This window comes from Lagenorhynchus albirostris, chromosome 9 (genome assembly GCF_949774975.1).
Source record: "Lagenorhynchus albirostris chromosome 9, mLagAlb1.1, whole genome shotgun sequence".
In the NCBI taxonomy this organism is placed as follows: Eukaryota; Metazoa; Chordata; class Mammalia; order Artiodactyla; family Delphinidae; genus Lagenorhynchus; species Lagenorhynchus albirostris.
The window spans coordinates 84685158-84710201 of NC_083103.1; the positions used below are offsets into that span (position 1 = coordinate 84685158).

The following is a 25044-nucleotide window of genomic DNA, read 5'->3' on the forward strand; positions in this document are numbered from 1 at the left end:
AGCCAGGTATCAAGTGATGCTGATGCAGCAGTGTTTCAGGAACCGTACTTTTAGACCCACCAGTCTAATTACTTTGCTGTCATTTGATCTAGCTTAATTATAGGACAAAGTTGATGAGCTGTTAACTGTCCAGGTACTTTAATGTGGCAGGTACTTTAACGATTGCTGAGAAGTTTTTAGAGGGCAGATATTCAGTAACATGAATGAAAGAAAATTTTTATGCTCTAAATGCCAGACTTTTAGATAGCATAGATGATGACTGAAGAACTGGGATACAATGTGTTGCAAAAAGTTTGGGCTCTAAGATCCCCTGTTTTTTTCAGAAAGCCACTCAGGTTTCCAAGCAAGTAACACAGTTTAGCTTCCAAAGTTCATTGCTATAAAGCATGAGAGAGAGAACGCCCTAATCTAAAATATTTTGAAGGCAGAAACGACTAAACTCTATTTCTACTTTATGACTTTTTAAATATCTGAGTTTTACAGAGAACTATTTTACCGATTAAATAGTGGAGTTATTTAATGTTACACATCTGAATATTAAAAAATAATCACTTAATATGAGAGTTTAGGTTTGACTTTATTGTTTAGAATTATAATACTGGGCCAATAGATATATGTTATTTTGAGATTACTCCAAGAATGTGAAAGTTATGTTATAACTATATTGCTAGTTGTTCTTGATTTCAGTTAATGTTCCTGGAAGTTCTATAGTGTATGCAGGGAAGCAGTCTGCCTAGTCCAGGTCTTCTGTGGAGTCATTCCCAATCTGGCATTCAGGTGTCCTGTGATCATTGTGTCAACAAGAAGGGTCATTGACTTCCTGAAATTAGCTCTTGGTACCCAAATGTCAGTATACAACCTCAAAAGGAGAGACCTGTATATTGAGGCATACCAGATACCTTTCATCAGAGAGAATCACATGGAGATGAAGGAAGACAAAGTTCTTATTGTATATGCTGACGCTGAGACATAGCCCTCTGATAACTAGAATTCATGTGACTGGACTAATTTATCTCTACCAAAACTACATTTTTAGAAAGTATATTGAACAACTATTCTAAAGTCTTAGATATGAGAGGATTCACTTTTTAAAATCAAAGTCTTATATAAACAATATTTACGTGCAGTAAGAAGCTTCGTACTTAATTCTTCATTATGCCTTATGCCAATAAATAATTTTTCTTCTTTGTGATATATCTTCCTTCTCAGTCAGGATTCTGGGAGAGAAGTTGTAATTCCCTAAGGCATTCACTGTATTTAATGAATTAACTTCATTTCTATGTACCTAGGATGGTACTAGCTATGTACCTTGAGGTAATTTGAGAAAATAGTCATTAATCATTTTTTGCCCAGGCAAAATACTCAGATACTCAGATGAAATAGGCTATTCCAGGGAATCTTAGTACCTGAGGAAACACTGCCATTTGCCTTTTGAAACTTGAATTCAACTGTTTTTACATTAACCAACATCACAGTTGAATTCTGAAATGAGATAGAAAAAAACCAACCTGGTCCTTTCTAGATCAGTCTCTTAACAAAAGGCAAGGGTTTGATTTTTTTCCCCATAACTAGATATTAATAGAGAGTAATTTTGGAAAAGGTATCTTTGATGGAATATACTAGGAGGCAAGAATGTTAATGTGATCAAGCATTAGGGGTCACAGCTAGCTCAAAGATAGGGCTGGGTTTTCTGGAAGGAAGGCATTTAGAGCTACTTAAGCAGGAAGGAAAATCGGTTAGAAAGGCTATGAGATCTGTTCATTCATTTGTTCAATAATTGTTTATTTACACACCTAGTGTTGTGTTAGATACTCTAGTAGGTGCTGGGGATATAAAAGTAATAAAACATAGTCCTAGTTCTTAAGGAGCTCACCAGGGGAAACAGACACACAATTATAATGCAAAGTGTTAAGTACATTTTTAGAGAATGAAAAGAGCTAAAGATAGAGGAATAATGCTTATCTTTAACACCACTGGGGAAGGCCCAGGCTGAGGGCAGGAAGAAGCTCCAGTGCCACCAGGGCACAGAATAGGGAGAGGCTTGGGCACCAACTCCCAGTGGCCCCTCAACACAAGGCCGTCACCCACAGGGTCACTGTGACTTATTGGAGCAAGCAGAGTCTTCTGGGCCAGGGTTCTTCTAGCTTGTTTTTCACTGTACCCAATTAGGAGGCCTCACTGCATTAACAGGCAGCCAGAACCTGTTTAGTGGTTGCTTACTAAAATGCCTGTAATCCAGCACTGCTCCTCAGATTATGGCCCTGCTTCTAAAGAAAGGGCTCCATTTTGGGAGCCTCTTGGCCCTGAGAGTGAGCAGAGGCTCAGGAAGGATACACAGCGTGAGATTCACAGCCACTGTCCTTCTTCCGCTGCTGGAGACAATTTAACATCCGAGGGAGTTTGAGAGGAAAGGAGGGACCAGCCCTCTCTGCCCTGCCTCATCTGCCTCTGACTGTGCTCCTATAAGAAAATTGATAAGTAGCCTGAAACCCATGGTACCAGGGCCTACCCTGTGTCCATGATCCTTGGCAAGCCCTTCCACTCACCCCCTTAATCAGAGTGGGTGGACACAGAGCAGAAGGAAGCCTGAAAAAGGCTTTAAAGCACAAGCCTTTTGCAGGGGCCCCTCTCAGTAACTTCAGGGCATGGCTTCTGTTCTACAGCCTCCAGGACCTGGGCCTGTGAACATCCAGGAATTAGCCTTAGGATCTGAGCAGCAGTATGTTCCTAAGGCTGAGCCCCACCAGCTAGCTCATCCAGAACTAGCCTCATTTTGGCATCTTGGAGACAGGGTGCTGGCCCTGAGCCTACTCATCTAGAGAGGACAGTCGTAAAGGGTTCAAGACCCAGACACTGTAAAAGCTGGGGTAGAGCCCCCATGAGAGAAACATGAGCCCTGCTCTGGAATCACAGCTGTAGAGGACCATTTCAGGGGAAGGGCAGAGTGGGCAGAAGAGAGTAGGGGTATGTGTGCAGGCAAGGAGGTGGGGGGAGTGGTGACTTAAGACAGAAGCATCTTATTCCCTATATCCTAATTTTGTTTCACTTCAGGGCTTTTCACTTCCCTCTGCCTGGAATACTGTTCCCTCAGATCTTTGCATGAATTATTATTCTTTTAGGTTTTTCTCTAATGTTACCTCTTCAGAGGCGCCTTCTCTGACCATATCTCTATTACTCACTTTTTTAAATGTATGTTTTGTTCTATTATAATACTTGTTACCTGGCATCATTAAATGTCTATTAGTGTATACGTCTGACACCAGAATGAAGCTTTATGAGGGCATGGTCTTCATCTGCCTCGTTGCCACTCTATTCTCAGTGCCCTAGCACCATGTGTAACACATAATAGACTCTCAACAAATACAGTTAATAAATTAATGAAAGACCTCCTTCATGTTAAGACACAGAATATAAAACAGTAAAACATATTTGAGTACATTAAAATTAAAAATATAGAATTAAAGATACTGTAAAGACAGGTGGCTGAGAAAATGAATTTTAAAAAATTTATTAAACATAAAAAGGATTGTTATAATACTACTAACAACAAGAAATTTATATATAGAATATGTAAATAGCTCTTACAGACTAGTAATAAAAAGACAAGCAGGTAAGAAAAAAGGTAAAGAATACAAACAGCCAGTTCACAAGAAGAAAACATTTGAATAGCCAATAAGTCTTATCAGATTATACTCTACTGGGAATCTGGAAAATACAAATGAAAACCACAGTGAGATACTATTACACACCTCTTAGATTGACAAAGTATAGAAGTCTGACAATACATTGGGAGGTTATAGAATAAACTCTGCTAATGGGTATATAAATTGGTACAACTACTTTGTATAGTTACTTGGCAATATATGGTTAACTAAGTTGAAGATGCGTATCCCGAATGACCGACCCAGCTCTTCAATTTCCAGGTATGTGTATACCCTAGAGAAACTGAAATATATTCATTAGTAGATTAATTAATTGCAGCAGTGTTTCAGGGAAATCTGGAAATAATGTAAATGTTAATCAATATTCCGATTGTATAAATTGGATAATTGTGGCATATTTATACAAAGTACAGTTGTTAAAACGAATGACTTAGGATTAAATGTACTAACACAGTTAAGGTAAAACAGTGTTGAGTGAGAAAAAAACAAATTGCAGAAACATACATATAGTGTAAATACTCTTTATTTAAAGCTTACAATTACTTATGTATGTATAGCTTTGAAATAAAAATACTGTATACCCAAAAATACAGGAACATGATAAGCAAGTTAGCAGTCATCTTGTTGGTAGGGAGGGGCATAAGGTCAGTGAAGGGTACAAAGAGAGCTTTGTCTCTTTCCCAGCAAATATGAATAATCTTAGATTTGATAAAGCTGTTTAGTAGGTAAAAGGGTGTTTGTTTATATTATTTTCTACATTTTATGTATATTTATAAAATGTCATAATTTTTAATCTTCCCAGTAAAATTGCTTTTATGTTTAAGAATACATTTCCTCTTGGTGAAGCTAACGAGACTCCGAAGCAAGAATGCATACACTTTCAATTATTAAAGTATACTAAAATTGACACTACATTTGATATTTTCCAAAATGAAATTCTTTGAATTTGACATTAAAAGTATAGGAAAGCAAAGTTAATTCCTCTGCTAAATGGAACAAACTAAGTATGGCTCAGTCACAGATGATGAGTATAATTAACAGGATTGACCTCTCAGGGATCATGGAGATTGAGAGAAGAGCAGGTTCTCGGAAGTCTATGCAGCAGACTAGAAAATCTTATTCTTTGAGCTTGTTTATTTTCAGTTGCTTTCTTCCTATGGACAGAAAAATAATAGTATAACTTGAAAAAATGCTTCACACTGACTCTGATAGTTGAATAATCATCACATGCTCTTTAATGCCTTTCCATAATCAAAACATACTTAATCTGTAACTTCAGGTGGTTCCCCTTTCTCAGCGAAGTGGTGTTCTTGAATGGTGCACAGGAACTGTCCCTATTGGTGAATTTCTTGTTAACAATGAGAGTGGTGCTCATAAAAGATACAGGCCAAAGGATTTCAGTGCCTATCAGTGTCAAAAGAAAATGATGGTGAGTAACACTCAAAAATATAAGTTATTGCAAGATTATCTAATAGCTTATTAAAACTGATATCAAATATTATGGAATGTAAAAAGTTTTAATTTCATCAGGTAATTGTTAATGACAGTAAGTATAAGAAAGTAAGCTCACCAGAATGAAAGTGTGTGTGAGTGAAAAAGGAAGGTTTTTAAACTATGATAAGTGTCAACCCTTGTCCTATGAGAACTTAACATTATTCAGTGTATGCAAATTTGCTTCCAGTTTGGGGTAAGCTAATTCTTAACAAAACAAACAAAACACTAACTAAAACCAAAAAAAAAAAATTATGAAATAGAGACATTCAAAGACATTTGCCACATCACACTGGCCATCTGGTCTGACATTCATTCACCCAATCAGTGACATTTATTGAATGTGTCCTCTCTACCAGATACTATGCTGAGACTTCACAAATATGACTAATCACCATCATACTTATCCCATTTTAAGATGAGAAGAAGTTCTGAAAATTTTGCTTACTCCAGGTCAATGAGCTAATAAATAGTGGAGCAAGGATTTAAACCTTGTCTGTCCAACTCTAAAATCCATTTACTTTTTCTTTTGTTGTGCTTTCTGTTATATGTTTTTTAAAACGTATTGTAAAGTACTATAGGGATTGTGATGGAAAGGTACTGTGTAGGCACAGAGGAGGACGTGATCAGTTCTACCTGGGACAGGGAGGAGTGGAGAGAATCAGATTCAAGAAAGACTTCATAGAGGAGATGGTATTTGAGCTGAGTTTTATAAATGAATTGGTTTTCCAAGCAGAGGAACATACAAACAAAAAGGAAGGAGGCATGAACAGGCAGGTATAGATAGCATAGGCTTAGGTTTTGAGGAGGAATAGATGAGATTGAAGCAGTAGTCATTAGTCAAAAAATGGAATGTTATGAAATGTTAAGAAATTTTCACTCTATCCTGTAGGCAATAGAGAACCCTTGAGAAGGATAGTAATATCAGATTGGCATTTTAGAAAACTCTGACAACACTTATATTTTTGAGGGTTATATTTTTGAGAAAGCTGACTAGAGGCATGAGGCGGAGTCTGAACTAAGAGTAATAGCAGTAGGAATGGAGAACAGGCAGTTCATATAAGAAATATTAAAGAGGCAAAACTTAGATGATTTGGTTGCTGTTTAGAAGTGGGGTTGATGAAAAAAGAGTATCAGTGGCACCCAGTTTCCTGGTTGGTATGATGGAGTAGGTGGAGAAGCTATTTACCGTGTTGGTGAATAGAGGAAGTGGCTGGGTTTTGCCAAAGATGAGAAGGTGAATTAGTTTGGATTTGGAAATGATCCAAGTGAAGATGTTGAGTGGGAATTTGGAGAGGCACATCAGGCTGGAGCTTATTAAAGATACCTGAGCCAAAGATACAGATTTGGAAGTATCAGTCCATAGATGAGGATTGAGCCTTTTGAAGTAGATGTGCTTTGCTTCAGGAAATTATTATACAGTAAGGAAATGTTGAAGGACAGATCTGAGATGTGTCAGCTGCTTTGCCATCCATCCGGGATTGATTTTTCCATTCTTTCTCTTTTTCCTGTTTCCTATCACACCCCTAGTGCTGGGATATACCTAAGACTATCTGGAGCTACCTTTGGCATTTTTGTGTTTACTTCCACATAGCTTACAGAATCATTCAAATTAGAATTGAATTAAAACAGATAACAGTCACTGTTGGTATGCCACCTTCCCCTAAAATTAACATGAAAACCCTAAAGGGATTATAGCTTGTTATTAATTGTTTCCCTGACCAGACTTTTAGCTTCTTGTGGGTAGAGATAATATCTTGTTCATCTTTTTATTGCCTTTATTTCTATCATACTATTTTCCTATTGAAACTCCTAGTAGACTTCAGTTAAATTAGTTGAACAGAATATTCAGAAAATAATTTTATATTTTATCTATTAAAGGATGTACAAAAAAAGTCTTTTGAAGAGAAATATGAAACCTTCATGGAGATTTGCCAAAATTTTCAACCAGTTTTCCGCTACTTCTGCATGGAAAAATTCTTGGATCCAGCTGTTTGGTTTGAGAAACGATTGGCTTATACTCGGAGTGTTGCTACTTCTTCTATTGGTAACCTTCTTATACATTTTAGTAGATTCAGCACTTCCTACATTCTGAGTTACAGGGGGATGGTGGTGGTGTTGGTGTTTGTTAATCAGACCATCTTCATCATTAGATCATTGTGTTTCTTTTTCATCCTGATTCTTAGCTTCTAAATGTAGCTCTTAGCTTTGGCAGGAGAGAATTTCTTTTTTCCAGGTAGGGAAATAAAGACTGGTTATTTTTCTTCATTGCTTAATAGTGAATATGGCTTATTTTCTTTCCCCTCAATGTATTATTTTCTGGGATTTTCTTTGGAAAATAATAAAACTCGTGATAATTCCATTTAAGTTATTTTCTTTAATTATTATTGTTCTTGCATACAGCCTCTATAATACCATGATATTAACACCCAAAGATTGATTCTGTTTAATAGAATTTTGGTTTTGGAATAGGAATAATGATATATATTTAAATATTCTGTGTACAATATATATTTTGGCTTTTTTTATTTCTGAGAGATTGGAATAGTTAGGGCAGTTAACAAAATCTTAGAGTATGAGAACTAACAGGAATATCAGTGATCTATTGTTTTTTAATTAAAGACCACTCTTTTCATCACTTAGGTACAATACATCAGGCAGGACATGTATATTTTGAAAATTTTCTAGGTAATAATGAAACCCTCTTTTTTTCTACAATGAGAATGATTAATCTGATTCAACTAATTTAGTTTACAAACGAGAAAGTAGGCCCAGTTAATGACAGAGCTAGCCATGCACCCCAGGCATCCTGACACCCTTTCCACTATTTTTTTGTAACACCTTATAGTGTGTTTCATTAGGTTAAAAGCAATTTTAAAACATGTTATCATCTGTGTTAAAAACAGAAATGTAGTTTTTCCTGGATATATAACTGATGAAATGAATTATTGACTAATTTGTGTTAAATATAATTCATCAAGCAGAAGAAAGTTTCACTGAAGAATGAAGAATTTACCCATAGGCGCCTCAGTTTAAAAGTATACTCAATAAATATTTGAGTGTATATAGTGCACTGCTTTGGCCCTGGTAAATAATGGGTCTCAATTTTAACCACACTCAATTTTGAAGTATTAATATTTTAATATATGTGCTTATTAGTAAATGGAAAACTTTTTTAGCAAATCATCTAGGATTTGTAAAATGCAGTATAAATGAAAATGGCTGGCAAGATTTGACTTAAACTGAAAATGGCCAGTTATGTACATAATTTCCTTCAAGTAGGCAAAAAAGCCTAAGCTACTTAAAAATTATATAGAGTCAGTGGTATTAGTTGAAATTATGTCTAATTGTGTTATAAAAATAGATGATATCAGTAATTTCAGATTGTTTTTTTTCTAGTTGGTTACATACTTGGACTTGGTGATAGACATGTACAGAATATCTTGATAAATGAGCAGTCAGCAGAACTTGTACATATAGATTTAGGTAAGTAACAAAAGATATGTTTCTTTGTTCAGTAAATATTTGGTCATCAAGAAATGTTGTTTGCCTGCCAGGATATTGCAAGTATGAGAGAGAGATCAAAACAATAAATATTGTTTAAAAAAAAGCATAAACACAGTGATGCTGGAGGGAGTAGCTAATTCTGCCTTGGATAATGAGTGACATTTAAGCCAGATCTCAAAGAAAGAAAGGATAATCTAGAGAGAGGATAGAGCAGATATGAAGGGAGGAATAATGAAGTTGTAGCATGTTTTAGGAATGGTGAGACATTAAATGTGGCTGGAGTGAAGTTTGCATGTAGTTGAGTAGCTTGAGGTATATAGATTGGTACTAGATTATAAAAAGCCAGGCCAAGAAGTTTCAACTTTAATCTGTTAAACAATGGGAAGTAAATGAAGATACATTTAATCAGGACATAATCTTATTTGATTATTGGAAAGATAATTTGGGGAACAGTATCTGTGCAGTAGGAAAACAAATTAGGATATGTTATAATAGTTTAGATGAGATAATGAAAGAAATGATTTGGACTAAAGTTGTATGAAACAGGAGTTGGATTTGGGGGACATTTTTGTAGTAATTTTGCAACAGTGATATTAGATGTGGAAATAGTGGGAGAGGGAACTCCAAGATAACTGAAGTTTCTAGCTAAGGAAAACAGCAGGTTTTGTAGAGAATAAGAAACTGATGAGTTTAGTTTTGTATGTTGTTTTGAGGTATTATTGGGATTTCCAGGGGAAGTAGACAGTTTAATATATAGGAAAGCAAAGATGTTGAACATAGTAAGAGATGTAGAACTTTTCAGCAAATAGATTTTAGTTGAAGTCATTGGACTAGAGGAGGTTCTAATCTTGTACATCATCCTTGATGACGAGAACTAAGGATGGAATTGTAAGGAATCTCAGCATTAAAAAGGCTGAGTCTTGAGAATTGCCTGGTGGTCCAGTGGTTAGGACTCGGCACTTTCATTGCTGAGGGCGCAGGTTCAATCCCTGGTTGGGGAACTAAGTTCCCACAAGCTGCACAGCGAGGCCAAAAAAAAGGCTGAGTCAGAAAAGAAAAAAAAAAATGAGGAATAACCAACAAGTCATAGAAAGTAGAGGTAGGGATATCTTGGAAGACAAGAGAGGATAAATTTTCATGGAGGAAGAAGTGCTGTGCTCAGTAGTATCTGATACAGAAAGGTCAAATAAGATGAATGCTGAAAATAGACCTTTGAATTTAACAATTAATCTTAGTAAACTTTGGATAGAATGGAGGAAGTAAGATTGTGAAAAGGCAAGGATTAAATGGAAGTTAAGGATGTGTAGGCTAAGAATCTGGAACTGTTCTTCAAGAAATTTAGAAGTAAGGGAAGAATGAAGAGAAATTTGCTGCAGAGATGGGAGACAAACATTTGGTCCCCTCCCCCCACTTCTTTTGGTTTTTGAGGGTTTTTTGTTCTTGTTCATTTGCTTTCTTAAGATGGGAGATACTTATAGGAGAGAGACAAAGATAATTGAAATAGCAAGGGAAATCATGAAGTATGTGAAGGTGTAGCGTTGGCTTTACACTGGAAGCGTGTTAGCTTTTCCTCCAAGAGAAGAAAGGATGAGTGCTAATAGGAAAGTCTTCAGCTAGAGGGGAAAGAATTTGAGGGAAATTATATTTGCTATTCTGTTTTCTCTGAGAACTGGAAAGCATGTTTATTTGCTAATAATTGGAGGGATGGTAATTGGCCTTAAAAGAACAATAAAATTTTAAAAGTGGGTACCATGGAAATGAGACCAATGGCTGGCTAGAAAGGCATAAATAAAAAAGACATGCCAAGAATTTTAAGGGGCATTTTAGGGTGATAATCCCAAATTTGTAGTGTCATCATATGGTTTCTTCCAAGCACCCTCAGCATCCCTGGAATTTAAGTTCTAGTTTGAAGTGGTAAGTGTGGAGGAACAAGGGGCCAAGAAGATTTGAGTTACTAGTGAGAGTAATCAACTTTGCAGGCTATACCCTGAGCTGAGTAGGGAAGGAAGAGAGACTAAAAGACTAGAAATCTCAGTGAGTTTGAAGATTATTTAACACGAATAAAGGGGTAGAAGGAGAAGAGGTTTTAAGTAAAATGTAGAATTTAAGATTTCTTAGAAAGTACAGTTTTAGGAGATTATAAGTCCTATAGTATGTGTTTTTGCTAAGTGGTTTGCTAAGAGAGAGTAAATTGAATTTCATTAGAACAGAGAAGATCAAGAATATTATATGGTTTTCCCCAGAATGAATTCCAGAGTTAGGACAGAGAGGAAGATTGTGAGCTAGGTCCACACCAACATTCAATGAATTTGATAGGAAATCTTAGATGTTGGGTTATAATAAATATGAGGATGAGTGGAGTTGTTAGAGCCAGAATGTGGGAACTCAGTAGAGGAGTGAAATTTTGCATGAGAACAAAAAGGGCAGTGCAATGGAAGCTGCAAGGTAGAGATAGGAGTATGCCAACCGATGTCCAGGCCATGCTAAACACATCTATAAATGAGAAAGGTAAATTGGTATAACCAGTTTGGAATACTGTTTGGCATTATCTGCTAAAGCTGGGAATTGTGACCCAGCAATTCCACTGCAGTAAAAATGCACGCACGTGTATAAGAATGTTCATAGTAGTACTATTCATAATAGCCCCAAATTAGAAACAGCCCCAACCCCCATCACAAATAGAATGGATGAACAGTCTACAGCCATACCACCCTGAACGCACCTGATCTTGTTAGATCTTGGAAGCTAAGCAGTGTCAGGCCTGGTGAGTACTTGGATGGGAGAATGGATGAATGAATTTTATTGTATTCATAAAATGAAGTACTATATAACAATGAGATTGAATGAACTATAGCCACACTCAACATGGAAGACTCACAAATACAATCTTAAGTGAAAGAATCTAGATACAATAGAATATATACTGTATAATTCCATTTATGTAAAATATAAAACTGATAAAATTAATCTATAGTGTTGGAAGTCAGGATAGTGGTCAGCCTTTGAAGAGGTGTTTCGTGATTCATAGAGAGATGAGGCGGGGCTTCTGGAATGCTGGTTACATGGGTTTGTTCATTTTAAAAATCTCAATTAGCCACACACTTGAATGACTTTGATGATTTGTACCCTTTTCTGTGTATCTCTTTGATTATCTGTTGCTGCATAAGAAACCACCCCAAATTTAGTAGCTTAAAACCACTATTACTATATCTTATAGTCTATGCGTTGACTGGTCTCAGCTGGAAAATTCTCACTTATGATCTTTCACACAGCTGTAGTCAGCACCTGGGGCTGAATTTACCTTAGGATTCAACTGGGCCAGTGTCCAAGATGGCTTCTTACACATTTGATGCTTCATTGCTCCTCCATGTGGCCTCTCTGTCTAGCAGAGTAACCTGAACTTCTTACAAAGCATCTCAGAGCTCCGAGAGGAAGGAAGTAGAAGTTAAGGGTTAGCTTGCAACTGGCACAGTGTCACTTCTGCTATATTCTCTTAGAGTAGTGTCATACGACCAATCCAGATTCTTCCCTCTCTTTCTGGGACTCCAATAACAACATTAGACTATCTCACTGTATCACTTATGCCAAACCTTGTTTTTCCTTCAGCTCACCCATGGTGTCAGTGGAAACCATGTGGGGAGCCTGGACTTCCCGTGTCACCAATCTGTAGCAAGGAGCCCCCTTTCCTCTTGGATGTCAGAGGAGGCCAAGTGGGGAACCTGGTCTTCTACCACGACTTAGCAGTAAATAAGGTGGTTACTCCCAAAGCCAGCAAAAATAGAAGTGTAGATAAGATCCAGAGTCTCATAATGTAATATTTAAAAAGGTCAAAATTTCAATTGAAAATCATTTGTCAGGAAAATTGCAGTTTGAATGAAAAACAATAGACGCCAGCACTGAGGTGACAAAGATGTTAGAATTATCTGACAAAGATTTTAAAGCAGCCATCATAAAAATACTTCAAGAAGCAATTACAAACATGTTTGAAACAAGTGAAAAGGTGCTAAGTCTCAGCACAGAAATAGTTTCAACATAGAAATAGGAGATATAAAAGAGAACCAGGTGAAAATTTTACTTTCCATTTTTTGGATGATTCTCTAGAGAACTATGTTGAGTGAAAAAAGCTAATCCTCAAAGGTTACATACTGTTTGACTCCATTGATATACTTGAAATTACAAAATTATAAAAATGGAAAACAGATTAGTTATTATTGGAAGAGCAGGGGGTAGGGGTAGGCCTTGGGAGTAAGTAGGTGTGGCTAATATAGCATGAGGGATCCTTGTGTTGATGGAAATATTCTATATCTTGATTGTATCAGTGTCAACATCCTGGTTATGATATTGTACTGTAGTTTTGCAAGATGTTGCCATTGGGGAAAAGTGGATAAAAGATATAGATATAGATATAGATACACACACACACACACATATATATATATATATCTTCTGCATTTTAAATTCTACCCTTCACTACCTCATATTTAAAAGTCACCCTTTAACATAGAATTCTCTAATTACATCAATAAATAATTTTTTTAACTTGATTTTTTAAAATTGGAGGTGGATCTCCTGGAGAATGCTGGAGATGAAGAAGGCAGGCAGAGCAGAAACAGAATAAATGACTGTGTGTTTTAGTACTGATTGAATATTGGTGACAAATTATTTAGTGCCTCTGCAAAGTTCACATACCAGTTGAGGAAAGTAAATTAGCTATGGGACCTCCTAACCTCACTGTATTTTTTACTTCAGGAGTTGCTTTTGAACAGGGTAAAATCCTTCCTACTCCTGAAACAGTTCCCTTTAGACTCACCAGAGATATTGTGGATGGGATGGGCATTACTGGTGTAGAAGGTGTCTTCAGAAGGTAAGTCAAATAGGGTAAGGTAAGGCAGATGATTTTTGGTGTTGAAATTATTTGGATTATTGATTTCTATAGATTATAGAGTTCACCCTTACTAGAATTATTATACATTCCAGTGCTTTACCAGTACTAAGGAAAAGACCTTGGGTAAAAGCAGTAATTATTTCCCCTTCCTTCAGACCACCTGGGACCTCACCCAATATGACACACATACTGTCCTCCCTTACTGCCTCTGGAAGCAGCCTGCCTTTAATTTTCACACCTTTGTCCTCGCTAACTCTTTGTTTACTGATCAGAACTTCTCTTGTGTGCTCATTCTTGGGTATATAAATTATCTTAAAGGAGCTTATGATCTGGTACCAATTTCTGCTAAAAGAACTTTGCAGTTCCCTGTAGTTTTCCCAGCATAGGCCTACATACTCAACTTTCTTTCTTTTTTAAGTCTACATACTCATCTTTTAACAGGGCAGATTCTAGTCAAAGTAAACTGTAATTACCATAATAATCAACTGAAAGAAATGTTTCATAGTAGTATTGTGTTATTCTTATAAATGCTAAGTTCATATTCACAAATATATTTGTATTCATTTTAGAAACATCTACTGAAAACCCACTCTGCCAAGTACTATGCTCTTTGAGATATTAATTTGGGAATTATTAACAAGAATAGTCTCAGCATACTAAACATGAGTATATAGGAGGTAAAGATATGTTGAAAATGTTGGTGTATAATAAGATTCATATTTATAATGTGTTTGTAGATGCTGTGAGAAAACCATGGAGGTTATGAGAAACTCTCAGGAAACCCTGTTAACCATTGTAGAGGTAAAGTATATTATAAGGAAATCTTTATTTCTCTCCCTGATAGACTGTATATCTTGTTAGGAAGGCACTGATTGGAAGATCAGTGCTTTGTTTTAATGAGGTGGGATGATGCTGGGCAGCAGGAGAGTAAATAGTGGCTTAGAAACTTGAGGCCTTCAGCCCCCTCAAGTTTCTTGGAATGTTACAGCACTATAAGTAACCTCTAGTCTTTAATACATACATCAGCATTTTGACATCTTAGGTACCTTGTATGGTATTATTTTCAGAATGGTTTCCTTTGGAGTTTGAAGAAAAATCAATAAGTTGTATCTCCTTTTCCCATGCCCAGGTTCAGAACCATGTAGTGAGACAGATGGAGATCAAAGTGTCAGCATTGTTACTGTAGGAACATGACTGAGCAGTGAGGGCCAAACTGGCTTGCTGCTGGTGCCACCTCAGTGCCTCTTTGCTGTCTTAACCTGGGAACAGCCCACTGAGTGGGGTTTGGGCCTACAGGGCATAAACACTCCATCAAGATCACTGCCTCATGTTGATCAGGGCAGAAAGGGAAGGAAGTCCAGCAAATTTCCAGTGCTTATGACGTTAATTCTACCCAAGTGAGAATTGGGTACCCAAGGCAGTCATTCTCTATCCTAGTAAAGGGTATGTGGGGCAAGAGATCAGGAGAGTGTCCTCCACTGGGAAGCTTGGAAGTAGAGTTGAAGCATGCCTCCCTTACATTCTTTCAGCTTTTTGTTCCTTTAACTGGTGGTGCTGGACCTGGCTGCACTTTACTATCACCTGTATTTTTTTTTTTTTTTTGCGGTACGCAGGCCTCTCACTGCCATGGCCCCTCCCATTGCGGAGCACAGGCTCCGGACACGCAGGCGCAGCCATGGCTCACGGGCCCAGCCGCTCCGCGGCATGTGGGATCCTCCCGGACCAGGGCATGAACCCGTGTCCCCTGCATCGGCAGGCGAACTCTCAGCCACTGCGCCACCAGGGAAGCCCGACCTGTATTGCTTTTAAACAACATTGATGTTGACCAAATTTGAACTAAACTTCTAGGGATGAGGCAAGAACATTTGTATTTTTTAAAAGCTTCATTGGCATTAACCATTAAGCCTGTGATCAACAAGGTGGAACTATATCCCAAGGAGGGTGAAATTTATAGTCTATTAGGGTGGTCCTGTGTCTACTGCCTTTATGAACCAAAGTCCTCTTTATGGCCCCTTTGGACTGCTGGTGGCGATATGGATTTTTGGTACAAAGAGAGTTAAAATGGGTCCCAATAGTGTGTTGATAAAGTTAACTCTTTATCAACTTGCTGTTCCCAAGGCTGGAAAAGCTTTCCCTTTTCCCCATATACATATTGTCATTTGTTTGCCATTGGTGCTGCAGCAAGAATAAATGATAACATGGATGCCTCAGTAATGCAGAAATCAAGGTCTAAAATCAAATTATCTTGCTTTTTTTGCATTTAAGACCAAAAAATCCAGACTTTTCAAATTAATTTAAGATCCAAAGAAGTTTAATGTATTCCCCAGTATTTTACTCTGTTCAGTCTCAGTCAAAAGGATTTTTGTGTCTGGGTAGATGTGGGGGTTCCTTCAGTACCGATGTCCTGAGTTAACACTTGCTAGAAGAGGGTAGTTCGTTCAAGGCTTCAGAAGTTTTATTAGTTGAATGCCAAATTGCTCGTGAGCCTCATTCTTTAAAGAGTGGTAGGAGATAAAGTTAGAGAGGTCATAGTGGGCAGATTATTTAGGGGTTTCTAACTTAGTGTGAGGATTTTAGACTTTACTGAGTAAGATGGAAACTGTTGGGGAGTTTCAGGCCACTGCATCTCCGCCTGCAATAATGGTGTCACTTAAAAGCTTTTATAAGCTTTGTGTGTTTTACACTGATTTGCTTAATCTTCCCTCTGTAAATCTGTCTGAATTTCCTGAAATAATTTAGTGTGGTTGTCCCAACCTTCCCAGCTGACCTCACTGTGGACTTTGTGCCTTCAGCTTTAGCAGGGTACTTCTCAGGAGTTTTGTTGGATCCCAATCCTCTGGAATGTCATTTCAGTCTCCTTTTTTGTAGTCATTACGTTTGCTCTGTTAGATTTCATTGAGCCACAGTCACTGTTTCTGATATAATAACAATTAAAACTTCTCGCTTCCTAACCCTCTTTAAGAACACTGTGACTTGGCTGCATTTCCCTTTCCTTCTCAGTACATTTGTCTCTACTGGCCTTCAAGATCTCATTTTCTTTTTCATAGTAGACCATCCTGTCTTCTAAGATTTTATCCATTCTACTAAGGTAATCTCTCCTTTTAACTCAATGGTTCTTAGCCAAGTGCAGTTTTGCTCTCTAAAGGACAGTTGGCAATGTCTGGAGACATTTTTGATTGTCATAATTGGGGCTGGGGGAGATGTGAAGGTACTATTCACATCTAGTGGGTAGAGGCAAGAGATGCCACAAAACATCCTATACACACAGCCCTCACACCAAAGAAATATCCAGCTAAAAAATGTCAGTAGTGCCAAGATTGAGAAACCCTGCTTTAACTTAATCTATATTCCTTTCTTGTTTTTTGTTCAACCAGTCCTGTTCTGATAATAAACCTAAAGTATATTTTTTTAATTACTCCAGTTCCTCCTTGATTCCAGAATTTGCAAATATGATTCCTAACACAAGCCCTTGGGTTTGAAATAATTCAATTGTGTTGTTTCTCTGTTTCAACCAAAGAAGACCATATAGTCTGTTTATAATAGAGACCCCTATTTCTTTTCATTAGTTGGTTAATAAAATATATGTCCCTTTGGGGAGTGAAACTGGTTTGGATCCCTGAAGTCTAAATCCATGTCAGTGCCCAATTTGAAGTCCCATAGAAACCCTTAAATTTATGGACAAACCACATATATTCAGAGTCAGTCCCTCTGTACTTTTTAATAGTCCTGGAGGATGCTCAGAACAGCATAAACAGATGACCAGTTTTTGGTACTGCTGATCTAGTATTTGTCCTGGAATTAAACGTGTAATGCTAAGGGCATTTTATAGTATCAGACTGCAGACCTACCTAGAAACACAAAAAAGGCACCAGCAAGAAAGTATTCCAACTTTGAAATGCTGGAATATCCTGCAAAATCAGGCATTCCTGGAGTTGAGTCTTCATTTATTATTAAGACTTGTATGGTAAGCATTTGCTGAGGCCTATTTAAAAAAAATTATGTGCTTATAAACACCAGGGGCAGTTAGCTGTTCTGTATTGCCGAGGTCAAAAATCCCTGTGACCGGGCTTCCCTGGTGGCGCAGTGGTTGGGAGTCCGCCTGCCGATGCAGGGGACACGGGTTTGTGCCCCGGTCCGGGAGGGTCCCGCGTGCCGCGGAGCGGCTGGGCCCGTGGGTCAGGGCCGCTGAGCCTGCACGTCCGGAGCCTGTGCTCCGTAGCGGGAGGGGCCACGGCAGTGAGAGGCCCGCGTACCGCAAAAAAAAAAAAAAAAAGATCCCTGTGACCTCACTTACTAAAATTAAGACTTAGAATCACTTGCTCTGGCCATGCCAGTTATTTTAGTATTCAAATTCTACTCCATATGTAGATTTCAAGATGCCAACCATAGCACTAGACCTTGGGTTTTGAGGAGTTTTCAATAAATTATACCTTTTTTTCTCCACCCAAATTTGGAACTAATTGAGTGGAAAAGAAAGAGCCTTAAGAAGCCATAGAGATCAAAATGTCAGGTTTATTACTGATACAACGGTTGGAGAATATGGCTTAGGAGTAAGGTCCACATAGGCTTGCTACTGCTGTCCAGCTCCCACAATCTAATATATCCCTTGGTACAGCTCACCTGAGGGAGAGTTGGGGCCTGCAGAGAGTTGGGGCCTGCAGAGAGTTGGGGCTTTGGCAAATGTTCTTACCGAAGAACTGATCAAGAGGAGAGGGAGAAGGAAAGAGTAACTAGTGCTTGTCTGCTTTTAATTGATTAGTTTCACCCAATCAGGAAACATGGGTCAAAGGATGTCACAGCCCCCAAAATGGAGAAAGAATGAATGCAGATGGGAGAAAAATCCGAGAACATCATGTTAGTATAGTTTCCTCCACAAGGAAACATGAAGCACGTGTGATAAGTTTGCCCCTCCATCCCAGTCAACTACCATGTGACTGGCCTGTATTATTTTTATAATACTGGTTCTACTGTTTCTAAATACATCATCAAAATACACATTGTTCTTCTAATACATATGTCCTCTCTATCTAGGTCCTCCTGTATGATCCTCTCTTTGACTGGACAATGAATCCTTTGAAAGCTCTGTATTTACAGCAGAGGCCAGAGGATGAAAGTGAGCTCCACTCCACTCCAAATGCAGATGACCAGGAATGCAAACGAAATCTCAGGTGAGCAGTTTTTGGGGAAGGATCTGTTGTCAATTGTTCAGATTCTCCTATTCCCAAGGCCCTTTAAACTGTTCCACCTCATTAACCTTTGTGTTTTTTTCATTAGTGATATTGACCACAGTTTCAACAAAGTAGCTGAACGTGTCTTGATGAGACTGCAAGAGAAACTAAAAGGAGTGGAGGAAGGAACCGTGCTCAGTGTTGGTGGACAGGTGAATTTGCTCATACAACAGGCCATGGACCCCAAAAATCTCAGCCGACTTTTCCCAGGCTGGAAAGCTTGGGTGTGATATTAAACATGTGATTGCCTTTGAATTCAGCCTTTAGAAATTGTATTTTGGCCTTCATTTTTAACCCACCCACATACTTCAAATAGGTATTAATATTGAACTAAGTAAACTAATGTGTTTTTTAAAAAACGTTTAATGCTTGCTTCATTTACCTAAAGATGCTTTGATAGTCTCAAGGAACAGTTTTCTCACACTTTAGAAATAAACAGTCAGTCATGCTCTACTTCTAAGGTAAATGTTTATTTTTTCTTCTCAAGTGCATACTTGTATCATTTTCAGTAGAATCACTGACTTTTGCTTTAGCTGAAAATGCAAGCAGCATGAGTATAGCAGCAGCGCTGGCAGATTTTTCTTTAGTAGGAGTTAGAACAAATAAATATACTGCTAGTTTTGATATAGCTTTAATTAAAACTTGTTTCCCGGATATTATATATGAATGATAAAATATTAATATATAAAAGGAAGAAAATAACTTTAAAATTGTAACCATCTGTATACCATGGTAAATATGTTTGGATTTTCAGTAGTAAGATCACTCAATGTTACTCAGTAATGAAGGTGTTATGATATGGAGAACAAATTTCACAGACACAGTATGGTTACTATTTTTTAGAAATGTATATTAGACCTTCTCATTCTGTTCTCTTTATCTTTTAAGCCCTCTGTGTTTCCAGTACTTTATCTTTCTATGATGCCTTCATATCTGTCTTCTAGTTCATGAATTCTCTTGTCTCTATGTAATCTCCTTTTTAAACTATTCATTGGGTTTCTCCTTTCAAAAATTGTTTTCCATTTCTAGGTATGTATCATTCTTAAGATTTGCCTATTATTTGTTTCATGATGTCTAGTTGGGGTTTTTTTTTTTAACTTTAAGTTTCTGTTGTTTGTATATGTTGGTTTTTGTAATTGGTGGGCTGTTTATCCATGTATTTTGTGACTTTAGAAGGTGAGCTTATTTTCAGTAGGACCTTCTCATGGGAATCTTGAGTGACCTGGGCTAAGAATAATTCCTTCCAGAAAAGTTTTATGTCTGGTTATGTCATAGTTCCAGGGCTATCACTGACAGAGGACCACTCTTTCTTTAATTTCTTGGCTTCAGGGTTTCCTGACCTGAAGAGTACTATAAATTTACTGAGAGAAGACTCCCAGGCCAAGACAGACATTCTTCCACATTATCTCCCTGTGCTAGTCAGCAGAATGTTTTACCGATGACCCCCCTTTCACTGAGAGTGTAAGCCTGAATGTGTCCCAACCTTATGGACACGAGGGGAGGTGCATTTAATTACTACCCACTGCCTTTTTAAAGTCCTCTTACAAATGTTATAGCTGAAATTCATAGGTTAATGAGATTGGCAAGTTTGCCAGGATAGCTAGAATATCAGCTCACACATCTACCTCTCTGGTTTTTAGTTTCCTTCTGAAACTGAAAATTTTTGGCCATAAGGATTTCCCCTTTCTTACAACTTCTGCTATGTGTTTAAAAAATATTTCTTATACCTTACCTAGCATTTCTGTGTGTATTGTTGGAAGGAAAGGGTTTAGGTATCAAGTTTGATATATAGCTAGAAATGGAACTCTTCTGTCCCCATAGTGTCATTAGATAAACAAATAAAACTATTGACTTGTCTATTGGTGAATATAATCCTTCCTCCATCCTTAGGAAACTGTTCATCTCAGCTGCAGAGATTAAGAAATGGGTGATTGAACCTTGATGAATGAATAGGATGAATGAATAGGAAACCTATTTTTATTACCAAAGTGAATCAAGGGAATGTAGCAAACTTAGAATGTTTTTATTTAAGAAAGCCTTGAAATCTTCATGGGTGGAATAAGAAATTATCAGCTAGATGATAGTATAGGTAAGTGAATTTGTAGCTAATTCTTGCTAGTTGATGTATGTTATTCAAAGAGCTTTGAATAACATCATTAATCTACTCTTCAGCATTGAATGGTGTGCTGTAAAGCTCCTGTCCTATTCAGATTCTAAAGATTATGACAAGATGGAACAATGTCTGGAAATGAATAAGATAGAAATCTGGGAACAAATGAGGAATGTTTAGGTTTTTAAAATATTTATGATAAAATATTTGTTGTATGCTGAGTACCTGACATACATTATATGCAGTGTCTTTTGCAAGATTAGTGATGTTATTCCAGTTTACAGGTGGGGAAAGTGAAATTTGGAAAAATAAAATAACTTGTCCAAGGGCAAAATATAATATGTTGAAGGTACAAGTTTAATATGGACAATCTCTAACTTGGAAATCTTTCAAGTGAAAAGAATCTAGGCTTTACCAGTCAGTTGCTCATAAGGTCAGTGGAAACCAAGGAGAGAAGCTACTAGAAAAGCAGATAAATTACAGACTGTTTGAACAGTTGTGTTCAGATTAAGGGAGATACTATTCGTTCCACTATTCTCTGTGCTGATCATACCACCTAATTAGTAGGTAAATAAATCCATGGCCATGATAGTATATACTTAAAATATATGCACTTAGAAATGCTAAAAATTTAAATATGGCCTAAAGCAAATAAAAGCAAAGAGGAAAACCTTTGTGATCTTCTTAAAGATTAAAGTAGGCTAGTGTTTAAATACATAGAAAGCTAGTGTACTGGCTTGAAATATGGAGATATGTGCCACTTCAAATATTTTGGTTGTACCTTAATGAAATTATATATTTCATGTAGATTTTTTTTAGTACTATTGAATGTATTTCTTTATTACACTGTTACCTGTTTTAAAATAAATCTTAAAGAAAATGTATGCTAAGACTCATTCATTTTATTTAAATATTTGAGTGTTCTGTGCGCCAAGCATGGTGCTGGGTATACAGCAATTTACAATGCAGTGTGAACTGAGAAGCCTGCTACACAGGACCAGACCAGTATGGTTCATCTCACTCTAAATAATCTAGTAGTTTTTCTTGATTACCCTGTGACAAAAAGCCAAATGAATGTTCTTTTTTGGGGGTGCCTAGAGAGTGATCTGGTCGACATTTCTAGAGTCTAAAAAATATATACTGGAAATGACAAAGATCCTAATATTCTAAATTTGAAGTTTGCATTCCACATATTTTTGTTTTTTAAAAAATCAGTAACTTCAGTCTTTAGAGTTTCAGGCTTTTTTGTCCAGTTTCTGAAAAAGTGAATTTTGCATAAATACAGTACAAAGTTTTCACAGAGATTAGGTTCAGAATTTGGTGTGTAAGGTGAAAATCCAATGAAAATTATTCCCTGAAAAATCCCTTACTTTGCCCATAATGTACAACATGCATAATTTTTTTAATGTACAACAATATGTAAAAATATATACTTTTACACTAATATACAATGTATGATTCTAAAGCAGTGGTTCTCAGGGGGTAATTTTGCTTCCCCACTCATTTGGCAATGTCTGAGGACATTGTGAGAGCATGAAACATGGACATATAGTGTTGAAGTTTAAGATCAGTACACATTTCCAAACCAGGAGAGAAATGGTCATGATTTGACTTGTAGATCTTGCCTTGCTATAAGTGTGTGTTCATAGCTGGTCTACTGTTAACATGATTTGCTATTTTTTTTAATTTTGGTAAAATACACATAACATAAAATTTACCATCTTGACCATTTTTAAGTGTACAGTTCAGTAGTGATATAAGTACATTCACACTGTAGTACAGCCAATCTCCAGCACTGTTTTCACCTTGCAAAGCTGAAGTTCTGTACCCATTCCACAACTCTCCATTCTCCCCTCCACCCAGCCCTTGGCAACCACTATTCTATTTTCTCTCTCTCTGAATTTGACTGCTGTAGGTTCCTACTATAAGCATTTGTCTTTTTGTGACTGGCTTATTTCACTAACGTAATGTCCTTAATAAGGTTCATCCCAGTTGCTGTATATCAGAATTTCCTTCTTTTTAAAGATGGAATAATATTCCATGGTATGTATAGACCACATTTTTGTTTATCCATTTATCTGTTTGTAAACACTTGGGTTGCTTTCCCCTTTTAGCTATTATGAATAATGCTGCTATTGAGCATGGGTGAACAGATATGTCTTCAGGAATCTGTTTTTAATTCTTTTGGGTATGTACCCAGAAGTGGAATCACTGGATCATACGGTAATTCTATTTTGATTTTTTTTTTTTTTTTTTTTTTTTTTTTGCAGTATGCGGGCCTCTCACTGTTGTGGCCTCTCCCATTGTGGAGCACAGGCTCCGGACGCGCAGGCTCAGCGGCCATGGCTCACAGGCCTAGCCGCTCCACGGCATGTGGGATCTTCCCAGACCGGGGCACGAACCCATGTCCCCTGCATCGGCAGGTGGACTCTCAACCACTGCACCACCAGGGAAGCCCCTATTTTGAATTTTTTGACGGAAACACCATGCTGTTTTCCATAGTGGCTACAGTGTTTTACATTCCCACAAACAGTACACAAGGGTTCTGATTTTTCCACATCCTCACTGACACCTGTTATTTTCTGTTTTGTTTTTTAATAGTAGCCATCTTAATGCATGTGGAAGGGTCATTCCTGCAAGAAAAAACATTGTATACTTTATACAAATCCAATGAGTGGTATTGCAAGAAATAACGAGTTTTACGGGGGAAATATGTCCTTCAGTTAACAATTTTGAAAACCTTGTTCCGCCTTACTTAATGTTAGGTTATTTGAAAACTACCCCCAAATGTTCCCTAGTATTTAAATATTCACTATAGACTTATAATTCTTTGTAAATACTTAGTATTTCTTATTGCTTAAGCAATTTTTAAAAAATATCCCTGACTGTAAAGAGTTGGAAGAATTTTAAGAGAGAAAATGGTAATCACTCAGCTGGTTGCAGATTTGGTGGGGTTTTTTTTACTTTATCTTTTTGCGGTACGTGGGCCTCTCACTGTTGTGGCCTCTCCCGTTGCGGAGCACAGGCTCCGGATGTCCAGGCTCACGGGCCCAGCCACTCCGCAGCATGTGGGATCTTCCCAGACCGGGGCATGAACCCATGTCCCCTGTATCGGCAGGCGGACTCTCAACCACTGAGCCACCAGGGAAGCCCTACTTTATTTTTTTAATTGAAATATAGTTGATGTATAATATTATGTTGGTTTCAGGTATACTCCATGGTGATTTGACATTTGCATACATTATGAAATCACCTTGATAAGTCTAGTAGCTATCTGTCCTTGTAACAAAGTTATTACACTATTATTGACCATATTCCTTGTGCTGTATATTATATTCCCCAGGCTTATTTATTTTATAACTGGAGGTTTGTACCACTTGCTCCCCTTCACCCATTTTGCCCCCTGCACCTTCTCCCCTTTGACAACAACCTCTGTTTGTTCTCTGCATCTGTGTCTGCTTTCATTTTGTTTTGCTTGTCTTGTTTTTTAGAATCCACATGTAAGTGAGATCATACGATATTTGTCTTTCTCTATCTGAATTATTTCACTTAACTATACTTACTTTGCCCTCTAGGTTCATCTATGTCACTGCAAGTGGTAATATTTCATCCTTTTTTTTAAAGGCTGAGTAATATTCGATTGTATATATATACCACATCGTTTTTATCCATTCATCTATTGACACTTAGGTTGCTTTCATATCTTGGCTATTGTAAATAATGCTGCTATGAACATTGGGGTGCATATATCTTTTTAAATTAGTGTTTTTGTTTTTGTTTTTTTTGAGGAGGTAAATACCCAGAAGTGAAATTGCTGGGTCATCTGTCAGTTCTATTTTTAATTTTTTGAGAACCCTCCCTATTTTTCATAGTGGCTGCACCAATTTAAAACAGTGCACCAGGGTTCCCTTTTCCTCACGTCCTCATCAACACTTGTTATTTGTTGTCTTTTTAACAATGGCCATTCTGACAGGTGTAAGGTGATATCTTGTTGTGTTTTTGATATGCATTTCCTTGATGATTGGTGATGTTGAGTATCTTTTCATGTGTCTGTTGGCCATCTGTATGTCTTCTTTGGAAAAAATATCTATTCAGGACCTCTACATTTTAATTGGGTTGTTTGGGTTTTTTGACGTTTAGTTGCATATATTTTGGATCTAT

At 37.3% G+C, this 25044-nt stretch overlaps 1 protein-coding gene across 1 annotated transcript in view; it reads left to right on the top strand.

Moving 5' to 3' along the window:
• Window positions 1-25044, top strand: part of ATM (ATM serine/threonine kinase) — a 154116-nt gene that overhangs the window by 115931 nt on the left and 13141 nt on the right. The window contains exons 57-64 of the mRNA XM_060160330.1: window positions 4942-5091; window positions 7035-7200; window positions 8553-8639; window positions 13410-13524; window positions 14283-14346; window positions 18577-18713; window positions 18820-18925; window positions 22998-23106. Of these exons, the coding sequence (XP_060016313.1) occupies window positions 4942-5091; window positions 7035-7200; window positions 8553-8639; window positions 13410-13524; window positions 14283-14346; window positions 18577-18713; window positions 18820-18925; window positions 22998-23006 (834 nt within the window). The 3' untranslated portion in view covers window positions 23007-23106. The remainder of the gene's footprint in view (window positions 1-4941; window positions 5092-7034; window positions 7201-8552; window positions 8640-13409; window positions 13525-14282; window positions 14347-18576; window positions 18714-18819; window positions 18926-22997; window positions 23107-25044) is intronic.